Source organism: Sceloporus undulatus, chromosome 3 (genome assembly GCF_019175285.1).
Source record: "Sceloporus undulatus isolate JIND9_A2432 ecotype Alabama chromosome 3, SceUnd_v1.1, whole genome shotgun sequence".
Classification (NCBI taxonomy): domain Eukaryota; kingdom Metazoa; phylum Chordata; class Lepidosauria; order Squamata; family Phrynosomatidae; genus Sceloporus; species Sceloporus undulatus.
In genome coordinates this window covers 272,523,968-272,547,835 of record NC_056524.1, presented here as the reverse complement: position 1 = coordinate 272,547,835, position 23,868 = coordinate 272,523,968, and the positions used below count along the sequence as shown (strand labels likewise).

Sequence of the window (23,868 nt, the reverse complement as noted above, 5' to 3'; positions counted from 1 at the left end):
TGCTAAATGGGGAAGAAGAATGGTTGAGGGATTGAGGAAATACTCAGACAATTGGTGTGACTATTTTAGATAAAGGAAATCGTTTGCTCTTTGGGAAGAGTGCATTGTCTGTGTATGCACAGCCATCTCCTTGGCCGGGATCCCATCCTAGACAAAGGGATTATGCGATGTCTTTGGGTGATCTCATTGTGGTGGGTGCCTTACTAGAGCCAACCAGATTTCCAAATGTGGTATGGTCAGATTTCCACAGTGGAGTTGCTTGTCCAGTTCACCCACCCCAGCATCCCTTTTAATATTAAACTGATATCAAAATTGAGGGGTAATTGGAGGCCTGACCTTGGGGTAACAGTTCTTTATGGAAAAGCCATATGCTGACTACGTTGTTTTTTGCAGGCCTACCAGAAATGGGTCAGGGATCATGGACCTGAAAATCCATTGCACTGGCTCAAGTACACCCATGAGCAGCTTTTCTTCATTGCTTTTGCCCAGGTAATGCCTCCATTTTTGCCAAGGAACCTTTCCTAGTTGGGAGAGAGCTCAGTGACTTATGATCACAAAATCTTTAAAGTTAGAGGATGATTTATTCCAAGCCTTGAGAGCTGCCGTGTAAAATGTCAGGTTGTGGATCTAAGATGCTTAGGCTCAAGGGACATAGCCAAGGGCCGGTCACTCACTTCTCACTGTCTGTTGGATCCTGCCCTGTTTCTGTGGTTCTTCTCTTTGCAGAACTGGTGCATTAAGCGACGTTCACAATCCATCTACCTGCAGGTGCTGACTGACAAACATGCTCCTGAACACTACCGGTAAGTAGGAGATGTGTAGATGGAGGGGTAGGAAGGAATAAGGCCACAGGTGGAAACTGCAGATGAAATCTAGGATAGATGTCTTTGGGATAAAACAACAAAGAATCACTCTTGTCTGCCATGTTCCTGCAAACAGCCTTAGGAGGGAGGGATGAAATGATGTTCACAAAATCAAGGTGCCCATTACCCAAAGCTATCCCAGATATTTTAGCTGGTGAAGTAGAAAATTGCATCAGCACCCTTTCCTATTCCTGGCAGTAAAAGTTAAGATTAAAAACACAGAATAACTGAATAACTGGATGCCCTTTCATGACACCTAAGATTGGTAGCATTAAGTGCCCACCTGGCTCTGCATTATGGAGATAAGGAATGCTGACAGATTTTCTCATCCTTAATCAGAAAATGGGCAACTGCTGTAAGATTGGTCATATTTGGGGACTTTTTGCAAAATAATAATAATAATAATAATAATAATAATAATATGCATTCCCGATGTATCTGAAAATGATCCTGCTTTTGCAGGATTTTCCCAGATTTAAATCCCGTTTCTGCACAGGATTTAGCTGATTCCCTCCCATGTGATAAACTCCATAGAATCATGCTACTAATGCCTAAAGAAATGTTTTCTCTAGGAACTTCTAGGTTCTCCAGTACAACTTCTGGCAGAGTTGCGCTGGAGGACTTAGAGATTCCTAGAGAGAACCTATTAAAACCACAAATAATCAAATCTGCAAAAGTCAAAGCCGTAAATGTGGAGGACCAACTGTACTTGAGTTAAGATTAACTGTAGGATTCATGCCAAGGTGTTTCTTTCACAAGGACCTAGGAGGATCTAGTTTTACAAAAATGAACCTCTCCTGAACTTGCTCCTGACCATGTTGCTATTCTGGCATCTCTTTTTCCCTCTCTCTGTCCCTCTCTGTAGGGTCCTGGGCAGCGTCTCACAATTCGAGGAGTTTGGAAGAGTCTTCCATTGTCCTAAGAATTCACCCATGAATCCAGCTCACAAATGCTCCGTCTGGTGAAATACCCACCTGCTCTCCCCCACCTACCTGCCAAAAAACCACACGTGTTGTATTGTGCCCATTGGACCTGCCATTACTCTACTTCTCACCCATTGGGCAGACTGAGAGCAAGGAAGGAAACCATATCCGTCTCTGCAAGCCAGGCCTTCCTTGGGGACGATGGACACACTGGTAGATGCTGCAGACCGGACTCAAGTATTGTTCTCCAAGTCCATTATGAAAATGGGCCTTGCCATACACACATACCAGAATCCCTTCCTCATAAATATCATCTCATGAATCAAGAAACAAACGTTTCTGTCCTAATTTTGAAATTACTTTTTCAAAAACGTTTTCTGTCACTAAACCATGGTTTCACGTTGGTGCTTTTGCAGTTTTTATTGAGCATAGCATCCAGCATGAAGCAGGACTCCTCAAAAGATTGCTGGCTATTTTGTAAGTTTGGGGTTGGCGCTAGCAATATGATCCTCTCTGTGTTTTGATTGTTTTTCATGCTATTGTTACCCCAATGAACCGCCAGCTTTGCAAACAATTTATAAATACAGCAATTCATCTTAAAGCTTTAATTTTCTGCCCTTTCTCACTGCAAAACCATTGATTATCTCCCCTTACAGACAGAGTATGTGTGTGTAAACTGAATGTATTTAGGGTTTCAATATCCTACCAGCAGCAGAGGTTCTCACTGTTCTTGGGATTAATGTCCCTGTTGACTTTAGTGCTTTATTCCTTCCATCAAATGTCTGAGAAGATGGAGCATGTCCAGAGGAAGGCGACCAAAATGGTGAAGGGGTTGGAAACCATGCCTTATGAAGAAAGACTTAGGGAACTAGGTATGTTTAGTCTGGAGAAAAGACGGTTAAGAGGTGATACAATAGCCCTGTTTAAATATTTGAAAGGATGTCATATTGAGGAGGGAGCAAGCTTGTTTTCTGCTGCTCCAGAGACTAGGACCTGGAGCAATGGATGCAAGCTCCAGGAAAAGAGATTCCACCTCAACATTAGGGGGAACCTCCTGAGAGTAAGGGCTGTTCAACAGTGGAACACACTCCTTCCTCGGAGTGTAGTGGTCTCTCCTTTGGGGTTTTTTAAACAGAGGCTAGATGGCCATCTGTCATTGGGGATGCTTGGATTGAGAGTTCCTGCATGGCAAAATGGGGCTGGACTGGATGGCCCTTGGGGTCTCTTCTAACTGAACAATTCTATGATTCTTCTTTCCTTCCTGTGCAAAAGAAACTCTGGGTTTGAAAATTCATGACAGAACATATCACATAGCGAAGCACAAATCTCTCTGTGTCTTGAGTACTAGAGCTTGGAAGTAACACAGTATATGTAATGTCATTTCCAGTAAAACATTACAGGAATACCTCACAATGAAAACAATGAAGGAAGGTGAGAAAAACAGACATTTGATGTCAGGCTGAAGCGGTATGTCTGAAGTAAATGCAATAAACCTTGAGCTGGGAAAGAATGGGTTTCTGTTCTAGCCGATCCTATTGCTGCCACATGCATCTGCCTACAGCAGCTGCCTCAAGTATCCCTGACTGAACATGTGTGCATGGCAAAACAGAGAGAAAGATGGACAGCAGCGCAACCTGTCTCCCCAGCTCAGTGTCCAGGCTGAGACAGTCTCCCTTTTCCAAAATGCAAGGGACCAGAAGTGTTTTGGATTTTGTCATTTTATTTTGGAATACCTGTATTTGCATTTACATACATAATGGGAGATCTTGAAGATGCGACCCCAGTCTAAACACAAAATTCATTTCTGTTTCATATCCACCTCATAGCCTGTAGGTAATTTTACATAACATTTTTAAATAATGGTGTGCATGAAACAAAGTTTGTGTACATTCAACCATCAGAAAGCAAAGTTGTTACTGTCCCAATTACCCATGAAAAGAAAAGTTTTCGTTTTTGGCTTGGCCACTAAAATGAAAATAATAAAAGTGGAGGCTGGTGAAAGGGGGAAGCAATCATTCCTAGATGCCATTTGGAAGAAGCCTTCAAGTGGTCTCCAGAAGGTTCAAAATGTGTTTGTCTACTTCTCCATGGCTTACCAGACCTAGTTGTTGCATTTCACATGTGCATACTGTTAGTTTTGGATAAAATGTTTGCTGAAATCTATCAAATTGCTTTCTCTCTCTCTTTTTCTTTCTTTTTTGTGATTTAGGAATAAAAAATAAAATAAAAGTTTTATTTATATACCGCAGCCTTCCATAGATCAGGGCGGTTTACACACAATTAAAAAATACATACATAGATCAAACAGATCAAGCATAGACAATACATCAAAAAACAATAAAAACAATAAAAAAGATGAAAAAGATAAGATAAAACCCCAATTAGCCCTTCCTCATGGCCACGGAAAGAGGAGGGGGGCCCTAACTGATGTTCATGGGGGGAATGCTTGATGAAATAAGAAGGTCTTTAAATCCTTCTTGAATTGGGCCAGGGAGGTAGTCGAGCGGAGCTCAGCGGGCAGCGTATTCCAGAGGGCCGGGGCGGCGATGGAGAACGTCCGCTTGGTGACGGAGGAAAGCCTAGCCCCCGGCACCTTCAGGAGTTGCTGCCCAGATGTTCTGAGGGTGCGGGACGGAATGTATGGGGAGAGGCGGTCCTTCAGGTATCCTGGACCCAAGCCATTTAGGGCTTTATAGGTAATTACCAACGCCTTATATTGAGCTCGGAAGCGAATGGGCAGCCAATGAAGATCTTTTAAAATCGGTGTTATATGGCTGGTCCTGGGAGCACCAGTGACCAGCCGGGCTGCCATATTCTGCACCAATTGTAGCTTCCGAGTTTGGTATAAGGGTTGCCCCATGTAGAGTACATTGCAGAAATCCAATCTTGAAGTTACCAGAGCATGTACGACCGTTTCAAGGTCCCTCTGGGCCAGGTATGGGCGCAGCTGGCGAATCAGCCGAAGCTGATAACAGGTGCTCTTGACCGTCGCATTCACCTGAGCAGTCAGGTGAAGCGAGGAGTCAAGAAGCACCCCCAGACTGCGCACGGAGTCCTTCACAGGGAGCGTGACCCCGTTCAGGACAGGTGGAACCACCGCCATTCCTGGACCAGGAGAACCTATCACTAGTACCTCCGTTTTCTCTGGATTCAGTTTGAGTCGGTTTTCCCTCATCCAGCCCATTACTGACTCCAGACAGGCCACGAGAGGAGAGACGCCATCCCCGGTCACTGCATCAGTCGGAGACATAGAGAAAATAATTTGGGTGTCATCAGCGTACTGATAACCCCGCGCCCCGTGTCTCCGGATGACCTCTCCCAGCGGTTTCATGTAAATGTTAAATAGCATGGGAGACAGAATGGCCCCTTGAGGGACCCCGGTTTTAAGGGGCCTCTCGTCGGAGCACACGTCTCCCAGCTGCACCATCTGGGACCTCCCAGAGAGGTAGGATCGGAACCACTGGAGCGCAGTGCCCCCGATTCCCACCTCCGCTAGGCGCCCCAGAAGGATACCATGGTCTATGGTATCGAAAGCCGCTGAGATGTCCAAGAGCACCAACAGGGACACGCTTCCCCTGTCGATACCCAGACGGAGATCATCGACCAAGGCGACCATGGCCGTCTCAACCCCGTAACCCGCCCGGAAGCCAGTTTGAAATGGGTCTAGATAATCCGTTTCATCCAAGACCGCCTGAAGTTGGATTGCCCTAGTCTTCATATGCCATTTCTGCCTCTGGTTACCCAATTTTCTGTTCAAGTATTGCCAAGGGACATACCTACTTTGTCAACTGAGGAATACCAATTCTTTCTGGGGGAACAAGTGCACAAGTACATATATTTTGTGTGTGTTTCAGTGTTAATGTTACATCTTTTGGCAGAGCAACATGAGAATGTCAAACCTCTTGGAAGAACTGGGCATTTTTTGATTTTCAATGTTTTTTTCATATACACACCTCTCCAAATTACAACCAGCATTAATGCATTATGCATTTTAAAGCAACAACTAATGCTAACAAGTCAGCCATTTCCCCTAATTTTTCCAAGCTCTGCCTAGTAAGGCTGAGTCTCCCTGATCCAAAATGCTTGGGACCAGAAGTGTTTTGGATTTCAGAGTTAGTTGGATAATGAGATATCCTGGAGATGGCACCCAAGTCTAAACATAAAATTCATTTATCTTTCATATACACCTTATGCACATGCCATGAAGTTAATTTTAATACACAATATTAAAAAATAATAATATTGTGCATGAAACAAGGTTTCTGTACATTAAACCATTAGAAAGCAACAGTGTCACTATCTCAGCCACCCCTGTGGACTATGCTGGATTTTGGAATATTTTGGATTTGGGAACTGCGGATAAGGGAGACTCAACCTATACAAGTTGAGCTGTATAAGCACACTTTCTATTCTAGAGAACACCTTGGACCAGTAACTACCAGTTCAGGGTGTTGCTTGTTCTCCTCTGACTCCTTCTTATTGACTCCAGAAGATTCCCAAGATCTGGACAACAGGGACACTGGCAAACGGGAATACATTGCCATGTGTGTGTGCATACCTGCCTTCAGGCTGGGAATAGGCATGAATGAGTAGCTATAATATAGTCAATGGGATCCTTTTGACTGATTTTTGGTCAATTTATGGCAACTCCACGAATTTCATAGGGTTTTCTTAAGCAAGGAAGACTCAGAGATGGTTTGCCAGTTACTTCCTATGAAATAAAGCCTGCAGTACCTTGTATTCATTGATAGCCCCCATCCAACTACTAACCAGGGCTGAACCTGCTTAGCTTCCAAAATCAGGTGGGATCTGGTGCCTTGAGGATATTTAGGTACATTTCCTTAAATATCCTCCAACACAGCCTACAATTCAGCCTCATTTTTTTTCCTCTCATGGTAATGAGGCTGCAACCTGGACCAAGCACCTCTTGACCTCTGACCACCAATAAAGTTCACCCCCAAACTCTGTCCTGCTTGGTTGGGCCTTGCCTGGAGACAAAGAGCCTATTTCCAAGAATGATTTCTAGATTTGGGGGTTTGGTGTGGCATAGTGGCTTGAGTGCTTAACTGCGGCTTGTGATCATGGTTCGATTCCCAGCTTGGCCCTGAAACCCACTGGGTGACTTTGGGCAAGTCACACTCTCTCAGCCTCAGGGGAAGGCAAAGGCAAACCTCCTCTGAACAAATCTTGCCAAGAAAAACCCATAATAGGTTTGTCTTAGGGTTGCTGTGAGGTGGAAATGACTTGAAGACAACAACAAACAACTCCTTCAGAAATTTGTGGTGCTGCCACCACCATCCCTGCTCAGAGCTCATTGCTATTTTGGGAAGGAACAGCCCTCCATAGTCTCTGCCATCCAGAGGTCTCTAATGCCAAACAAGGATGGATGTTGCCACAAAGGCACAGTTGGACATTCAAAGTCTGTATCTTCAGGCAGTTGGCAAAGTTTTGACAGTTGCAAATGAAGACATGCACAGAAAAGTTCCCTCAAAACTCAGCATTTCCAGATTCCAGAGTTGTCTTGTCTCTGCGCATCTCCCTATTTGCCTTGCCCCAGAAAGATGGAGCTAGGCTTTCTCTGTAACGGACAGAGGCAGCGCTGCTGGCATGGGTCAAATGTGGTGAGGTGGGGTGGTGAAAGGTAGAAAGTCCTATCCTGCCCCCTTCCTGGCATGCTGCAGCCCAGAAAACCTTCCCACACTCTGGAAGTCAAATAAAGGCTGAGACTTGTGTCGTCTTGCTCCCTGCCCTGTCTCCAAAACCTCTCACACACATACTCCTGGCTAACTGTTGGCACAAGCCAGGCAACAGGACTTAAGTAGTTCATTGTATAGAAATCGTTGCTTTATAATTTTCTGCTGCTGATTATATTGAATTAAAAGGCCAGCGCAGTTTTGTCTGCATGGGCAAATGGGTATCATTAATGCACTGGACACCTTTAAGCACTTATTTCCAAGGATAGGTGTCAGCCGGCTGCTACTGCTACTTGGTTCCCGGCTGTTGAAAGCTGTTTGAGTTAAAATGTTTTGTGTCACTTCCAAGAAATGCTCAAGCCTTGGTGAGTCTCCATGAGGAGAGAATTCCAAATGAGAGAGGCAGGCACTCAGAATCTGACAGTTCAGAGAAATTTCCCAGTGAGAGCACAAGACAGAAACCATTTCTCCAATACATCTTGCAACAAGATGGATAATGCACAGCTGTGGCTTCAAAGGCAAAATCGATGGAGGCAATACTTCGTACGGCAATGGAGAAGGAAGAAAAAAGGAGGTGTGTGATGGACTCCACATGGTTCAGAGAAGGGCTATCAGTCCCAAAGGAGCAAGGAGATGAGAAGAAGAACCACAGATGTGGGCTTGGCAAAGCTGGCAGAGTTAAACCCAGGCAAGGTGCAGTCCTCATATGGTTCCACACAGGCAGCGTATGCCATGACATGGGCAACATAGGTCTGCTCCTGCACCCCATGGAAGAGATGGGCCATTGGGCCCTTGGCCATGATGGCTACATCTTCACCACCGTGGGTCTCTGAGGAAAGGGGAACGGCAGCTTGCTGGTGGTAGTCGTTGCCCTCTAGCAAAAGGGAAGAGGTATAAGAGAGGAACATGGACTTATCCCAGGCACCAACACTGTTCCAGATCTGAACTGAGTGAGGCTTATGGGTGATACCCTACATGGTCACCTCTTCCAGACATCTTCTCAGTGCCCCAGTGGTAGCTAAGGTTGCCAGTTCAGGATCATCTCAGGCCCTGAGATTTCTCGGCCAAGGCTTGAGACCTAGGAACAGCTACATTGGGTCCCATATTGAAAGAAAGGCAGGATATATAAATTTAGGCAACTACAGTCAGCCCTCTGTATCCACAGGTTCTATATCCACAGATTCAATCATCCAAAGCTTGAAAATGCTAACTATATACAGTGTGCCCCTTGTCATATGCAGGGGATCCATCCATATGCTTGCGTCTCATTGATTTGAATGGTGGCATGCATGTGCCATTTTGTCTCTCACCACTTGCCGTCCACATAAGCTTAAAACCACATATGGTGAGGGTGCAGATGGTGAGGGCGGACTGTATAAGCAAATCTTGATTTTGCCAGTTTATATAAGGGACACCATTTTACTATCATGGGACCAGAGCATCCACGGATATCCATGGGGGTCCTGGAACCAAACCCCAGCAGATACCAAGGGTCCATTGTACATCTGAGGGGAGGGAATGGGTTATTTTGCATTGTGCTTGGATTTCATTTTGTATAAAAGGAGTATAAAAGGAGACGGTTAGATTAAGAAAGGGAAGGATTAAAAGCTACCATCTCAAAAGTTGTCAGAGAAAGGAGGACTGCTTTAAAAACTACAGTGGGAGACCAGGAAGCTTATTGCACACCTTTTCCCCTATTATGGGAACTGAAAGGGGATTCTCGGGGCCATGCATGACCTGGAAAAAATGGATTTTATCACACAGCAAATCATCCTCAAAAGGGCCCCGTTCCATCCCCGGCACCAAGCCATCCCCGTTCAGTTCTGAGGAGCATTAAATGTTCTGGTCGGAAGTCTTCCTTTATAATAAGGGACACCTGCAATTCCTATAAGGCCCTGAAATAAGGGAAATATTCCCTCTAACAAAGCATAATCGCCAATTCTATTCACAACAGCCACCCCATCAGAACATGTCACCAGCAAATGCAACCCTTCTTACCACTCTCTTCTGGATCCACATTGGGGCGTCCCTGGTTGGTGATCTGGTAGCCTGGCCCATTCCCATACACAATGGATGTATATGTCTTGTTGTCATCTGCTAGTTCAGGGGCTAAGCCTGGGGACAGAAGAGGGGTAAGAGAAAATATGGGGAACATGTTTGGTTGGGAGGGGTTGACTTGGGACCCATCTTCTAATTTGAGAAAGATAGAAAGAGGACACATTTCAGCAGCAGCAGGTCCTCAAGCAGAGTGGCTGGAATCATAATCATAACCATTTGGAAATATTTCCCACCATCCGATCATATAAGACACAGCTCAGCTCTATTTATGTCTATTCAGTACAAGGAGTAGTGCAATACATCCTCAGATTGCAAACCAGAGTTTAGCTCCATGCAATGATTTTGGGGACTGCAATCAGAGCTATGTTCCCCGAAACTGTTCTGTTCCCTGAAACTACAGCTTCCAAAAGGTCCTTCTAGTCCACACAATGGCTTCCTGAGTTGCAAACCAGAACTTAGGGCCCGAACAGCCAGGCCAAAATAAGCCGCTTCAGGTCACTTTGGAGGCAGACTGTTTAAATGATGCATCCGTCCTAAGAGGCCGGAAGCCACGCCAAAGCTACGCTGCAGTCCTAAGGATTGGAGCGCATCTTTGGTGCAGCTTCTGGCCTCTTAAGATGTGTGTGTCACTTAAACAGCATACCTCCAAAGTGACCCAAAGCAGCTTTATTTTGGCCTGGCTAGTTGCCTGCTATACCTATCCAGGCTGATGCCAGCAGGCTAGATGTGGACCCCTAAAAAACCTGAATCTCACCTGCAGACCAGATATTTCCCTTTCAGGTAAATGAAATTAATAGCTGATGAGTCAGACAGTTGGTTCATTTGTCCCAGTATTGTTTCCTCTGGACACCAGAGGCAGCCCAGAATTTCTGGTATACCCAAAATCCTTTTCAAAAATGGACATGTCAGGAATTGAACTTGGGACTTTATGTGCAGCTGATCCTTTATCCTTTGAAGCATGGCTTTTACTCAATGCAGCTCATGAGATTGTATCCTCAAGACAATGTGGATACTGTCCAAAATGGGTGATTACGGTTTGCAACCAACTTCTGAAGTGAACTCTATTCCCATGGCTGTCCTGTGAGCTAAATCCCCAGAGAAACCAAACCAGCCTCACCACCACCTCCACCATGTTACTCAAGGCCAACCCTTTACCAAAGATGGAGCTGCCTCTCAATGTGTAGCCACCAAAGCTGAAGACGTGGGAGTGGTCCGCTGTCACCACGGTCAGAGTCTCGCGTTCCTCCACCAGTTCTCCTGCCCGCTGGATGGCCTTGTCGAACTCCACACCCTCCGTCAGGGCCAGTTTGGCGATGCCATCATGGTGCGCAAGGTCGATCTTGCCTCGTACAGCGAGAAGGACAAGTTCCATGTCAGGTCTCAACTGCACTGGAGAAATAATGCAGTTTGACTCTGCTTTAACTGCCATGACTCAATGCTATGGATTTGTAGTTTTGTGAGAGATCACTGTCAGAGTGCTCTGGTGCCACAACTCACTACAAATCCCAAGATGATGTGGCCAGTAAAGCAGTGTCAAGTGGCATTATTTCTGCAGCGCACATTAGACCTCAGAAGTCTGGCAAGTGGACTCTTCTTCCCCAGGTTGGAGGAAGAACATGTGAGAGTCTCAAGCACCCCACAAACACCGCCTTCATTGGCCTTCCTCTTTCAGGCTCCACAACAAGACGTCTCTCTTCCGGCAGGCCTTCCCAGACAAATATCCCAGATTAATAACCTAGTAATTTTATATTAATTCCATCAAGCACCCACTACTGTCTGGAGCTGCCTCTGTTTTAATAATGGTTTAATATTTAATTGTATTTTATTGTGGATGGGTGGGGTTGGGAGGGATCTAATGATGAAATTGTTGTATTGTGTTTTAAGGGTGTTTTCTTATGTTAGTTGTTAGTTGCCTCAATGCTGGAGAGGATAATAATAATAATAATAATAATAATAATAATAATAATAATAGGCCAACCCATTATTATTATTATTATTATTATTATTATTATTATTATCCTCACTATGACCCTATTTCCTGGGTCTCCACTGAAAGAAGCATTTCCCCTCATTCTCTATCCACCCATTGTCTCCAATCCTGTCCCCCAATTTTCAGAGCGACTTGAAGGGGACAAGGGGACAACCCAGGTTGGAAGGTGTGGGTCAATGCAGTCCAGCCATCCAGGACCCTGGCTAGAAGTAGTTAGTTGATGGTTAATTTTAATATTTGCAGCAGGGGTAGGCTATAAAGGTGGAAGAGATGCCTTCCACCCCTCATACTCCCACCCTCATTGTTCCTCCACTGAAGACACTATCACTTCCAACATGACCAGGAGTCATGGCAAACCAGGTTCATGGACTCAGCCGAGGAATGGCCAGTTTTTACACTTTTTCAGTGGTTTGTGGAGGAGGCAAGAACCTAGGAGTTTATCACATGGAGGGTGAATCCCGTTCAGAAAGGGGATTTTAAAATCCAGATCTTGTTTGTCAGATGTGTTGGTGTGAAGATCAAGCAAGGTGGCAGATGATGCCTAAATCCAAAAAATCCTGGGGTCTCCTAAATCCCTGACCCCACTATGTCACTGGCCAGAAGAATCCATAGGTTCCCCAGATGGACTTATCTTCAACAAAAAGGTAGTAGCCTTTGGGATTGCGGCTGAGCATCTGTATTGCGGCTTCCATCATCTCAGTCAGCGATGGGTCAGTCTCACTGTTTCTGTTCAGCTCATATCTCATGTCGGAGGGTTCAAAAAGACCTGGGAAGGAAATGGAAAAGGGGAAAATAAGTTGATTCTGAGAAGAGACGGACCTGAAGCATGTCAAAATGAGAGAACTGACTGGGAAGATGAATGGGGAGCAGTTTGTGCAAGGAGGATGGTTTAGTGTTGTGGCACTGCTTGGAGTGTAGCCTTTCCAGATGTGGGTGAGATGGGGCTTGTGTGTCTGTGTGTGTGTACAGAAGGTTCCTCAACAAAATATTTCTTTGACATATGTATTTTTTTAAAATGTATGTATTTCCCCCATTCTCTTAGGAATGCATTCACATATGTAGGCAGGGAGAAAGCCAGTGTGGTCTAGTGGTTTGAGCATGTCTCAGCCATGTAAACCCTTTGGGTGACCATGATCAAGTCACACTTTCTCAGCCACAGAGGATGGCAATGGCAGCCCCCCTCTGAACAAAACATGCCAAGAAAACCTCAGCATAGGGTTGCCATAAGTTGGAAATGACTTGAAGGCACACAACAAGTCATTGTGTGTGGGGGGGACTCTACAACTTGAAATGGTACCAAGAAGTCTTTACCATCAATTCTCTTCTGTATGTAAACTTATCCTGAATGCATTCTGAGAAAAACTCTTGCAAACTGCTAAAAGAGATGGAGGCAGTGTGGTGTAGTAGTTTGAGTGATGGACTAGGAATCTGGGAGACCAGGATTACCCCTCAGACATCCCAGGAATCCTCAGGGTTCCTTGGTCAGAAAACCCTGGAAAGAGACTGTGGAAGTCACAGATTCTCAGCCTGAGAGGAAGGGAAAGATAAACCTACCCTTGAAAGATCTTGCCAAGAAAACCCTACCAACAGCTCACTATATGTTGGAGTCAACTTGAAGACACATAATAATCTATAGGAATAGAATAAAACACTCTCTGGCAGCAGCTGGGAGACAAATAGAGACTTGAACCCGTTACCCATGAGGTGCTTCACATTCGGATCAGCAGCTGCTGCCAAAAGTTCTGTTCGGTTCCAGACATATTTGGAGCCCTGGGGGAAAACAAGGTAGGTCAGATAATAAATGCTGTCTGCTACAACTTTTAACTGAATATAGCTTGTCACATTCATGGTGGAAATGTAACATTTAGCTTCTCGACATCCTTTTTTTGTGCAAAAGAAGTTGTAGCATCAGCTTTCGTAGACTAGGCCATGTGTCTGAAGAAGTAGACCAAGTCTATGGATTTTATCACATGGAAGAAAATTGGAAATTTAAATGAAAACCGTGCAATTATTATTTAATTGCAATTAAGATTTTCAGACACAGCATAATAAAAAAGCCATTATCCTGGGAATAACCAGGCAATAAACAGCAAGAAAACATTTTCGGTATTTTTCCATGAATGATTTATTGCTGTTTATTGCCTGGTTATTCACAGGTTGATGCCACTTTAATTGCCGTTCAACACAACGTTGTGTGAAAAGCTTTATCACAATTGTGCAATATTCCCAGGATATACTGGATTAAGGGATTTTATGCTCCCAAAGCTAGGACTCAATTCTCAGAGGAGTATACTATCTCCAGCCATCAATGGCTGGTAGCTCTTCTTTCGGGGAGTGAGAGAAGAAATCCACCCTAGGTTTTAGTTTGAACTTTAAAGGCATGATCCAAAGTGGTGAACACTGTCTCCCAAACACACCGGATAACTCCTTTAAAGTTTGGGCTAAAACCTGTAACTGATTCGCCACCCCTAGCATGAAAGCCTCCATCTGCTATTGTGTCCCAAATGCCATGTGCAACCCATCACAGCGCCTGGCAGGGCCTGATCTGGAGCCTCCTCACATCCCAGATGAAGGGTCCAATTTTGATTAACTTCAGCAACAGAGACGGGATTTGTCTCTGTACCAGTTGCCAGAACCCAAGAGCAAGGAGGTTCTGCTGCTGTTGTAGCAATAAGGATTAGCACCTTAGACAGATTCCTAAAAGATTTTTGACGAAAACCCAGAGTGGACACACCACCCCAGTGCTATGGAAGAGCTCTGGTCCAAGCGCAGCCCTTAAAAAGGTTCCACGTACAAGTTGAGCCTCCTATATCCAAAATTCCCAAATCCAAAAAACCCAAAATCCAAATTTGTCCACATGGGTGACTGAGATAGTGACACTTTTACTTTCTGATAGTTCAGTATGCACAGACTTTTGTTCCATGCACAAAATTATTAAAATATTGTATAAAATTACCTCCAGGCGCTGTGTATAAGGAATGGTATATGTGAACCAGAAGTGAATTTTGTGTTTAGACTTGGGCCCCATCTCCAAGATCTCTCATTATGTATGTATATGTAATTACAGGTATTCCAAAATTAAAACATAAATGATTTTCCTGTTTAAATGTGGGTCTCATCCCCAAGATATCTCACTGTGTAGATGCAAATAGTCCAAAATCTGAAACACTTCTGGCCCCAAGCATTTTGGATAAGGGAGGCTCAACCTGCATAGTACATCCGGAGCTACAGACTGTCCTCTTCATTCCATTCATCACATAAAGCCCACAAAGCAAAATGGGAAAAGCATGAGACACTTACTGAAGAAGCCTTGAGCCACTCGGTTATGAGGTCACGATTATCTTTGCGGAGGCCAACGTGTAGCGGGTTGGAGGGATATTCAGGGTCCAGAGTGCCTGCCGGGGTCATGTACTTTCTGCCTCCACCTAAGACCACCTGTCAGGGAAGGATCACTTTGCAATAAAGACTTAAGTAAGCAAATTCAGTTGGCCTAGAAGGCTGGTGTTTCTGAGGACAGTGGGATAGTGGACCACTCTGGGTTCTAGTCTGAACTTTAAAGGAACGCTCCAAGGTGTACAACACTCTCCACCAAACTGATACAGCATCTTAGATAGCACCCTTGAAGTTCAGGCTACCACCCAGCATGGATTCATCACCCCATGGAAAGGGAAGCCGCCACTCTCCAGGGCTGTGGGGTGCAAAATCATTAGGGATGTGGAGTTCCTCCCTGTTCAGCTCCAACATACTTGCATGATCGTCTCCTTCCATATAATCCACCCCGCGCACTTAGGTCCTCTGGGAAAAATCTACTGCAGCCAATAAAATCTAGGCTGGCAGTGGTTACCCAGAGGGCCTTTTCATCTGCTCTCCCAAATTACGGAATGGCCTGTTGGAAGAGACCCGAAACATCACCAATTTTGACAGCTTTAAAAAGGCTGTCAAGACAGGTCTCTTCTGACAGGCCTTCCCTGAGTAATCTACTTGGTCTACCGCTATTCGGACTACTATACCGCCCCATGTCTCCGGATGACCTCTCCCAGCGGCTTCATGGGAGAGGTCATCCGGAGACATGGGGCAGAGTGTTATCAGTACGCTGATGACACCCAAATTTATTTCTCTATGTCTCGGACTGCATCAGTGACCAAGGAGGGCATCTCCCCCCAGAATGACTGCCTGAAGTCAGTAATGGATTGGATGAGGGAAAATAGACTCAAGCTGAATCCAGATAAAACGGAGATACTCATGATAGGTAACCCCAATCCGGGTATGGAGATAAGTTCGCCAGTTCTAGATGGGGTCACACTTCCCTTGAAAGACTGAGTCCGCAGCTTCAAGGTGCTCCTGGATTTGTTGCTTCAACTGTCTTCTCAGATTGATGCGACAGCCAGGTGTGCCTGCTATCAGCTTCGGCTGATACACCAGTTGCGCCCCTACCTGGAGCAGCGGGACCTAGAAACGGTTGTACATGCTCTTGTAACCTCTCGCCTTGATTTCTGCAATGCGCTTTACATGGGGCAACCTTTGTGCCACGTCTGGAAGCTCCAATTGATACAAAACATGGCAGCCAGACTGGTCACCGGAAAATCCAAGTTTGACCATATTACACCTACAGTGGGTCCTCGCCTTACACAGGGATCCGTTCTGGATCCCTCCACTAAGGCGAATTCCGCCTATGCTCAAGCCCCATTGTAAACAATGGGGCTCGTGCACGGCAGTGCGGTGGCGCACAGGGCGCAACGCGTGCGCACACCCATTCAATTGAATGGGACGTGCTGCCCTTTCTGCCCTGCGCGCGCCCCGCAGCTTGAGCGCGTATGCGGCTTGAGCGTGTATGACGCGGGCGCGCTGTATTTTAAAATCACTACATTGGCTGCCTATTAGCTTCCAGACATAGTACAAGGTGTTGGTTATCACCTATCAAGCCCTACATGGCCTGGGTCCAGTCTCCTTGAAGGAACGCCTCCTCCCATACAATCCTCCCATACACTCCGATCCTCTGGGAAGAACCTCAATCTAGAAAGACCAAACTGGCAGTGAAATTCCCGGAGGTCCTTCTCTGTCACCACCCCAAAAACTTGGAATGACCTCCAGAAGAGATTCGCCAATTATCCTCTCTTGAGGCTTTTAAAAAGGGGACAAAAACCTTTCTCTTCCGGCAGACCTTCCCCGATTGATAATCTCCAGAACCACTCGAATCCCCCTCCTTTTCTTATTTTTCTTACTTGTGATTTGTTTTTAACTTTGGTGTATTGCTATGTACTTTTAAAACATTTTTTACTGTTTAATTTTATAGTTGGGAGGGAGGGTTGGGCCGGGGTCTTGTGGGGATTGTTGTTTTTATTGTTGTATATTGTATTTACTTTGTTGTTATCCGCCTTGATCCTCAATCGGAGGAGGCAGGATATAAATAAATATTTATTATTAGTATTATTAGTATTAGTATTATTATACAGAACACCCCATAATGTCCATATCTCTGTCACTGATTGTCTTAATAGTTTAAAATGGTAAATTATTATTATGATTATGATTTAATATGTAAGAATTATTGTGTTGTTTTAAGAGGGAGGGGACAATGGGATGTATTTTTATAATGTATGATGCATTTTATATTGTATTTTATGACTGTTGTAAGCTGTCTCGATTCTGTTGGGGAGGCGGGGTAAAAATAAATTATTATTATTGTTATTATTATTATTATTATTATTATTATTATTATTTCAGGCAAACAAAAAAGAATGAGAGGAGTCAATTAGTGAGAAGTTGAGGGGCAGGGAACCAACTGACCGGCTCCTGAGCCTTAACAGAGGAGTCATGTCTAGTAGGGCAGAGTGACCCTGTGGCCATTTAACCCTCAAATGTCCTGGGAATGAGTTACCTGAAGGACTATCTGCATTGCTATGAACCATGTTAAGTCTAAGATCATCAACTGAGGAAACTCAGCTTTCTGACCGAGAAATGAGAAGATTTCTATTTGTGGGACCATCAAGAAGAGTTCTATTTGTGGTACCAAACACAGACAGGCACCAAATTACAGTTGTGGAATTTATTCCCTTCCATTTTTTAGATAAGCTTTGGAAATGTGCCTTTTCTAGGGATTAAGGTTAGCACCCTGTTGGAGATATGTTCTTGTTGTGAACCATCACACTGACATCAATTTATCATGGCCCAATGAATGGAAGACCTCCAAGTCACCCTATTATAAACATCCCTGCTCCAGTCTCCCAGGCTCAGGACCTCCATGGCCTCCTTGACTGAGTCCAACCATCTGGAATGGGGTCTTCCTCTTTTCTTATTGCCTACTACCTTGCCAAGAGTTATTGTCTTTCTACTAAGCCATGCCTTCTCATGATGTGGCCAAAATACAACACTCTCAATTTAGTCATCTTAGCTTCTAGGGAGAGTTCAGGTTTGATTTGCTCTAGGACCCATTGGTTTGTCTTTTTAGCAGTCCACAGTATCTGTGGAACGCTGTTCCAGCAGCATCCCATTTCCAATGAGTTGATTTCCTTCCTATCAACATTCTTAACCATACATAGAAACTGAAAATATGATGACATGGAGCATCCTAACTTGATATATCTATACTTTGGGCTCTTGCCTAGTTCCTTCATAGCTGCCGTTCCAAGTTCTAGTCTTCTTCTGACTTTTTGATTTCCGTCTCCATTCTGATTAACGACTGAGCCAACGTATGGAAAATATTTCATGATTTCAATATCTTCATCTACTTTAAAGCAGGGTCAATCATCTGTAGTCATGACTTTTATTTTCTTAATGTTCAACCGTAAACCTGCCTTTTTCAATTTCTTCCTTGACTTTCTTCAAGAAACTTGTTCCAAGTCTTTGTTATTTTCTGCTAGTAGTATAATATCATTTGCATATCTTAAATTATTGATGCCCCTTCCTCCAGTTTTCACACCACCTTCCTCCTAGTCTAATCCAGTTTCACATACGATACGATCGCCATACAAATTAGACAGATGGAGTGACTTCCTTCTCAATTAGAAACCACTCTGTTTCTCCATATTCTGCCCCGAGGATAGCCTTTTTTCTTGAATATAGGTTACACATCAGGACAATCCAGTGTTGTAGCACACCCATTCCTTTACATGCAATCCATAGTCTTGTTTTTACAAAGATAGTGCAGCTTTTCTATCTTCTGCTTCCAGTTTTGTTGTCTATCTCATTTCTATATTGACCATCAGGTGATGTCCATGTATACAGGAGTTTCTTGAATTTCTTGATGAAGAATATGTTTGCAATGAATAAACTGTTGGCCTCACGAAATTCAGTCGGTGGCTCTCCTGCTTCATTTCTTGATCCTGGGCCAAATTTTCCTACAATCTTTGGTTCTGCTTTGTTGGTTACTTGACCATTCTAATGGGATTAACAAGAAGTCTTGTTTTGGTGTGTAATTACTGAAGGTGTATGAGTGTGTGTGTGTGTTTCCCTCATCTGTTAGACTTGGTGTTTTTGATTTGAATGGCACACTTTGTGTGACAGTGGTCAATGCTTTGTTTTTCATCCTTAATGACATCACAAGTCCCAAAGTCTCAAGTTTGGTCCTGGAAATCTGGGATTGTCTGGACTTAAGAACCCTAAGAACTGCTCAACCAGCGCAGCAGCTCTTTGTTCCATAACAGCCACCTGAAAAGGTGGCATCTGTACCAGAAAACAGAGATTTATACCCTTTTCACCAGTTTTCACAGAAGCTATACAATCTCACGACTACAAAAAGTTCAGGTCCCTTAGTCTGGGAGGCCATATGGGGAAGGTCAAGTGTAGGGGTGGGGAACCTAAGGCCCTGGGTTCAAATCCTGTCCTGAAAAGTTCAACATTCCCATCTCCTTCTCCATGGTACCATCATTAGCTGAGTTTTTGGGTTTTCTACAGGTTCTTTCCCCATTCTACTGGACTGAAACATTTCTCCTAAAGTTTAGATGCTGGACAAAAGACAACTTCAAGATAAAATATGCTTGGTATTTTTGGCCAGACCTTTCAGATTTTGGCCTCAACCACCAATGAAAAATTCTCTCAAGCTCTTCTGGGCTGGTGGGAGAGGACTGTGGTAAAAGAAAGGCTTGTCTGCTCCACTTACTGTGAAGTCTACATTTTCCACAAGTTGTTGAGAAATATCCTTGCAGCCTTCTGTGATCGCAGACTGGGGCATGCTGGCATCGGCATACCAGTTCCGGTTCACCACGTGAGCATAATTTCCAGCCGGTGACGCATGCTGGACCCGGGTGGTGGTCACAATCCCAACAGATTTGCCTGAAAAGAGAGAAATTTGGGGTGAGAGAACTATCCATATTGTATTTATCAACGAAAGCTTCTATATGAACTGGGATTTTGCTATAGCTGAGTTTGGTAAACCTATTAGAGATCTGAGGTCTTGTTGGAACCTGGAATCGCATGCCACTCACCATAGACACAGGGGTTGTTGAAAGCAGGAGGAATGGGCACCAACTACAGTTACATTGCCAGGCAGTGACATACCTTGTGTTTTTGAAACCTGGTGTAGATAAATTTTTAAAACCCCGACCTCTCTTGAACAGCCTTTTTTGGGCCTGGCAGAGCTGCTGACCAGATGGCAAGCAGAGGAAACTCATGTGAAGTTGAAGGCTTTCATGGCCGGCATCCATAGTTTTTTGTGGGTTTTTTGGGCTATGTGGCCATGTTCTAGAAGAGTTTATTCCTGACGTTTCACACTGCAGCCAGCTGAATAGCACTTTTAGCCATCATGAACAGATTCTTCCATTAATTGAAAAGACTGCAAATGACGTCTGAAAGTGCTTTTGAGCCAGTTGGAGTGTGAAAGTGATTTGTGCGATCACTCTCACTCATGCTTCCCTGCTGGGTCAAGTGCAGGTTATGTGTGAAAGTCCTTCCCACGACTGAGCATAAAGGATGGGACAGTGATGGGACAGTGATGTCCCGTCCCTCATGTGATAAACTCCTTAGTCTTTGGAGCAGCAGAAAACAAGCTTGCTCCATTTTTAATATGGCATCCCTTCAAATTTTTGAACAGGGCTCTCATATCACCTCTTCACCTTCTTTTCTTAAGGCTAAACATCCCCAGCTCCCTAAGTTTCTCCTCATAGGGCTTCATAGTTTCCAGACTTCCTTCACCATTTTGGTCGCCCTCCCCTTGACACCCTCTTGATCCTTACCAGCCAACTGGGCCCTCTTCAACAGAGATATCACTTCATTGCCGGCTGTCGTTTTGCATTCGTTGTACCGGGAAGCCGCACTCAGTCCGATGGTTTGATAGTTGCCCTTCACTCCACAGAGGTAGGCGGTGGCAGTGCCAGCACTGTCTGGCACTTGCCGGTCCACGTTGTATGTCTACCCAAAACCAAAAAGGATTTGGCTAGGAAGGTCCTGAATCATGGGCCGGCCTTTCCACTCCCTCAGGTGAGCTGGCAGGCAGAAGAGGGAAGGAACAGAGCCAGCTCTCCTACTAGGCAAGAAAGGGACTGGCAACCATTTCCAGCAGCCCATCACAAGAGAAAAAAGGTGCAAGCAAAATGGTTGACAACATTGTTAGCTAGGTGCAGAGCATGACTCCATACCCTCCAAATAAAAAATGATTTTGTAAAAAAAAAATGACGTTTGTAGTCCCAGTGTTCAGCTGATTTTAAAATGTTCCAATTTCCAAACTTTGATCCTCCAGATGTTTTGGACTTTAGATCCCAGAATTTCTGACTATTGGTCAAGCTGGCTGGAGCTTCTGGAAGCTGAAGTCCAAAACATCTGGAGAACCAAAGTTTGGGAATCACTGCTCTATGGTAAGTTCAGGGGGGCTTTAATTGTTATACAGGGAGGGAGGAATACCAATTTCTATGGATGCGTCTATACTGGCCACTTAATCCAGAACAAGTCTGGACATTATGCTCTGGACCAATCATGCTGACAACTATACATACTGCCTGAATCCAGAGCAAGGCTGCATTGATGTGTGTCTGGGCCAGTTGGGCTGACATGATATTGTTTATTGACATGTGAACAACTGGAGCCAAATTGGGCCGGATCCAGTTGTCCACACACCAAAAGAACCTGAGATTATTGGTACCAGCTTCGGCTGATACGCCAGCTGCGTCCCTGTTTGGACCAAAAGGACCTTGAAACAGTAGTGCACGCACTGGTAACCTCTCGTTTAGATTTCTGTAATGCGCTCTACATGGGGCTACCTTTGTACCAGGTTTGGAAGCTTCAGTTAGTTCAAAATGCTTCAGCCAGGCTGGTCGCTAGAGCATCCAGGGAAGACCATATAACTCCGATACTAAAATCTCTTCACTGGCTGCCCATTAGCTTCCGGGCTCAATACAAAGTGTCGGTTATTACCTATAAAGCCCTACATGGCTTGGGCCCGAGCTACTTGAAGGAGCGCCTCCTCCCACACAATCCGCCCCGCACTCTCAGAACAACAGGGAAACATCTATTAGAATGTCCGAGCGTGAGATTGTCAATAACTCACAAGAGATCATATACATTGACAGCACCGACTCTCTGGAATAATCTTCCTGACGAAATCCAAGCTTGTTCCACTTTGGATGCCTTCAAAAAGGCCCTGAAGACACATCTATTTTGACTAGCATACCTGTCTGACTCTCTGTAGTCACTACCCTTGATAGATTTGCACTTTATTCACTGACAGATTCTTGGCCGTGTGTTTTTATGTATATTGATATATGTAGATTTTATATTTTTAACCTGAATGTAATTATATTCTTGATGTACACCACTTTGATCATTGGAAAAGCGGTATATAAATAAAGTTTTTATTATTTATTATTATTATTCTGGGGTTTCTGGGAAACACTGGGATTTCCCAACTTTGCTTAGTTCAGAGCAAAGTCAGGTAAAAAACAGAAAAACACTGATCCTTCCTGTAATTAGCCGTATATAGTCAGGACTTCCAGCATTGGCTTCAGGGTGCTGTAGCATTGGACTGACTCTGGAGACCTGGGTTCAACTGCCAACCCAGCCATGAAACCCACTGGGTGACCGTGGGCAAGTCACATACTCTCAGTCTCAGGGGATGGCAATGGCTAACCACCTCTGAACAAATCTTGCCAAGAAAACCCTATGATAGGTTCACCTTAGGGCCACCATAAGTCAACAACAGCTTGAAGGCACACAACTACAAGGCAAGCCCTATATCAACCAAAAAAAGGTTTAAGGTTGACTTATACCTGAAGTTTTCAATAATAGGATGCCAACCCATGATTGATGAACAGTGAAGTTCAGTGGGGGCAAACTGGGGGATTCTGGGAGCTGTCGTCCAAAAATTAAATTTGTCCAAGCCATAGCTATGTGTAGTTCTGCAATTACTCCCTGAAAAGTGGTAACTGGTGCAAACTGGGCACCTTCCCACTGTCCTGCAATGGACAAGCTTTTTAAAAAGCAGTAAATTTCTAGTCCTCACAGTGCTCTTCAGAGAGAGAAAGCCTGGGAACTCTATTTCTGATTGTATTTTATATTGTAATATGCTGCAATGTACATCTGTCTTGAACTTGTAAACCGCTTTGATCTTCCAAGAAAAGTGGTATAGAAATAGATGTTGTTGTTGTTGTTATTATTATTATTATTATTATTATTATTATGCTGCACCAGATGTAACTGGACTTCAACTTCCAGCAATGCACACCATTGGTTATTCCAGCTCAAAGTAGATGGGAGTTGTAGTCCAACAAATCTGGAGGGCAACACAATTCCCACATGTGCTTTCTAGTTTAGAGATGATGACGGATGAATACAAATGAAGTCTTAACACAAAAGGAAAGCCTGCTGTGTTCAGTAAGGATGCTAAAAGTTGCAACCTAAATTGGAGACGCTGGGGAAAGGCTTTGGGATCTCTTGCACCTTGCTGGCTTTCCCTGTAGCTACCAGAATAAAATATGCAAAAGAACCCAGTTTAATTTGCATCATTTATTCAGGTTGTAGAATTTGAGCTGTTACTCACTTCAGGCGGCAGACCTTTGCCGTCCTGAGAAGTTTTTAAGTCAGGATCCTTTCTGAGAGCTTTATTGCCTGCAAGGTAGAGATCGTCCTCCTTTTAGGTTTAATGTGCCTATCATAGTTGTGTAGAAACGGATATTGTAGCAAGTGTTACTTATCATGCAAGCAACACCTGTGGAAATTTCCTCTCCTACACAAACCACTAAAGGGACAGAAGCCCTGACCTTGTTTCATTTGGCAACTTCCCAATGGTAGGCGGAGACAGTGAGAAACTGGGTTCACCTGTTGAATTACTACCTGATATGCTGATGATGGAGGAAAGGAGCCTTTCCCAACAATTGGGGAGGGCTTTGACTATAACCTCCAGAATCCTGGGGATT

General features: G+C 44.4%; 2 protein-coding genes across 2 annotated transcripts in view; one reads left to right on the top strand and one right to left on the bottom strand.

The window, feature by feature from the left end:
• ECEL1 (endothelin converting enzyme like 1) overlaps positions 1-2,640 on the top strand; it is an 84,622-nt gene extending 81,982 nt beyond the window's left edge. The window contains 3 exon segments of the mRNA XM_042456308.1: positions 394-489; positions 727-803; positions 1,729-2,640. Coding sequence (XP_042312242.1) covers positions 394-489; positions 727-803; positions 1,729-1,828 — 273 coding nt within the window. The 3' untranslated portion in view covers positions 1,829-2,640.
• Positions 2,641-7,076: 4,436 nt separating this feature from the next.
• The window catches only part of LOC121925999 (intestinal-type alkaline phosphatase-like), an 18,764-nt gene continuing 1,972 nt past the window's right edge, over positions 7,077-23,868 (bottom strand). The window contains 8 exon segments of the mRNA XM_042458554.1: positions 7,077-8,353; positions 9,478-9,594; positions 10,693-10,884; positions 12,159-12,293; positions 13,225-13,297; positions 14,828-14,962; positions 19,626-19,798; positions 20,698-20,872. Coding sequence (XP_042314488.1) covers positions 8,091-8,353; positions 9,478-9,594; positions 10,693-10,884; positions 12,159-12,293; positions 13,225-13,297; positions 14,828-14,962; positions 19,626-19,798; positions 20,698-20,872 — 1,263 coding nt within the window. The 3' untranslated portion in view covers positions 7,077-8,090.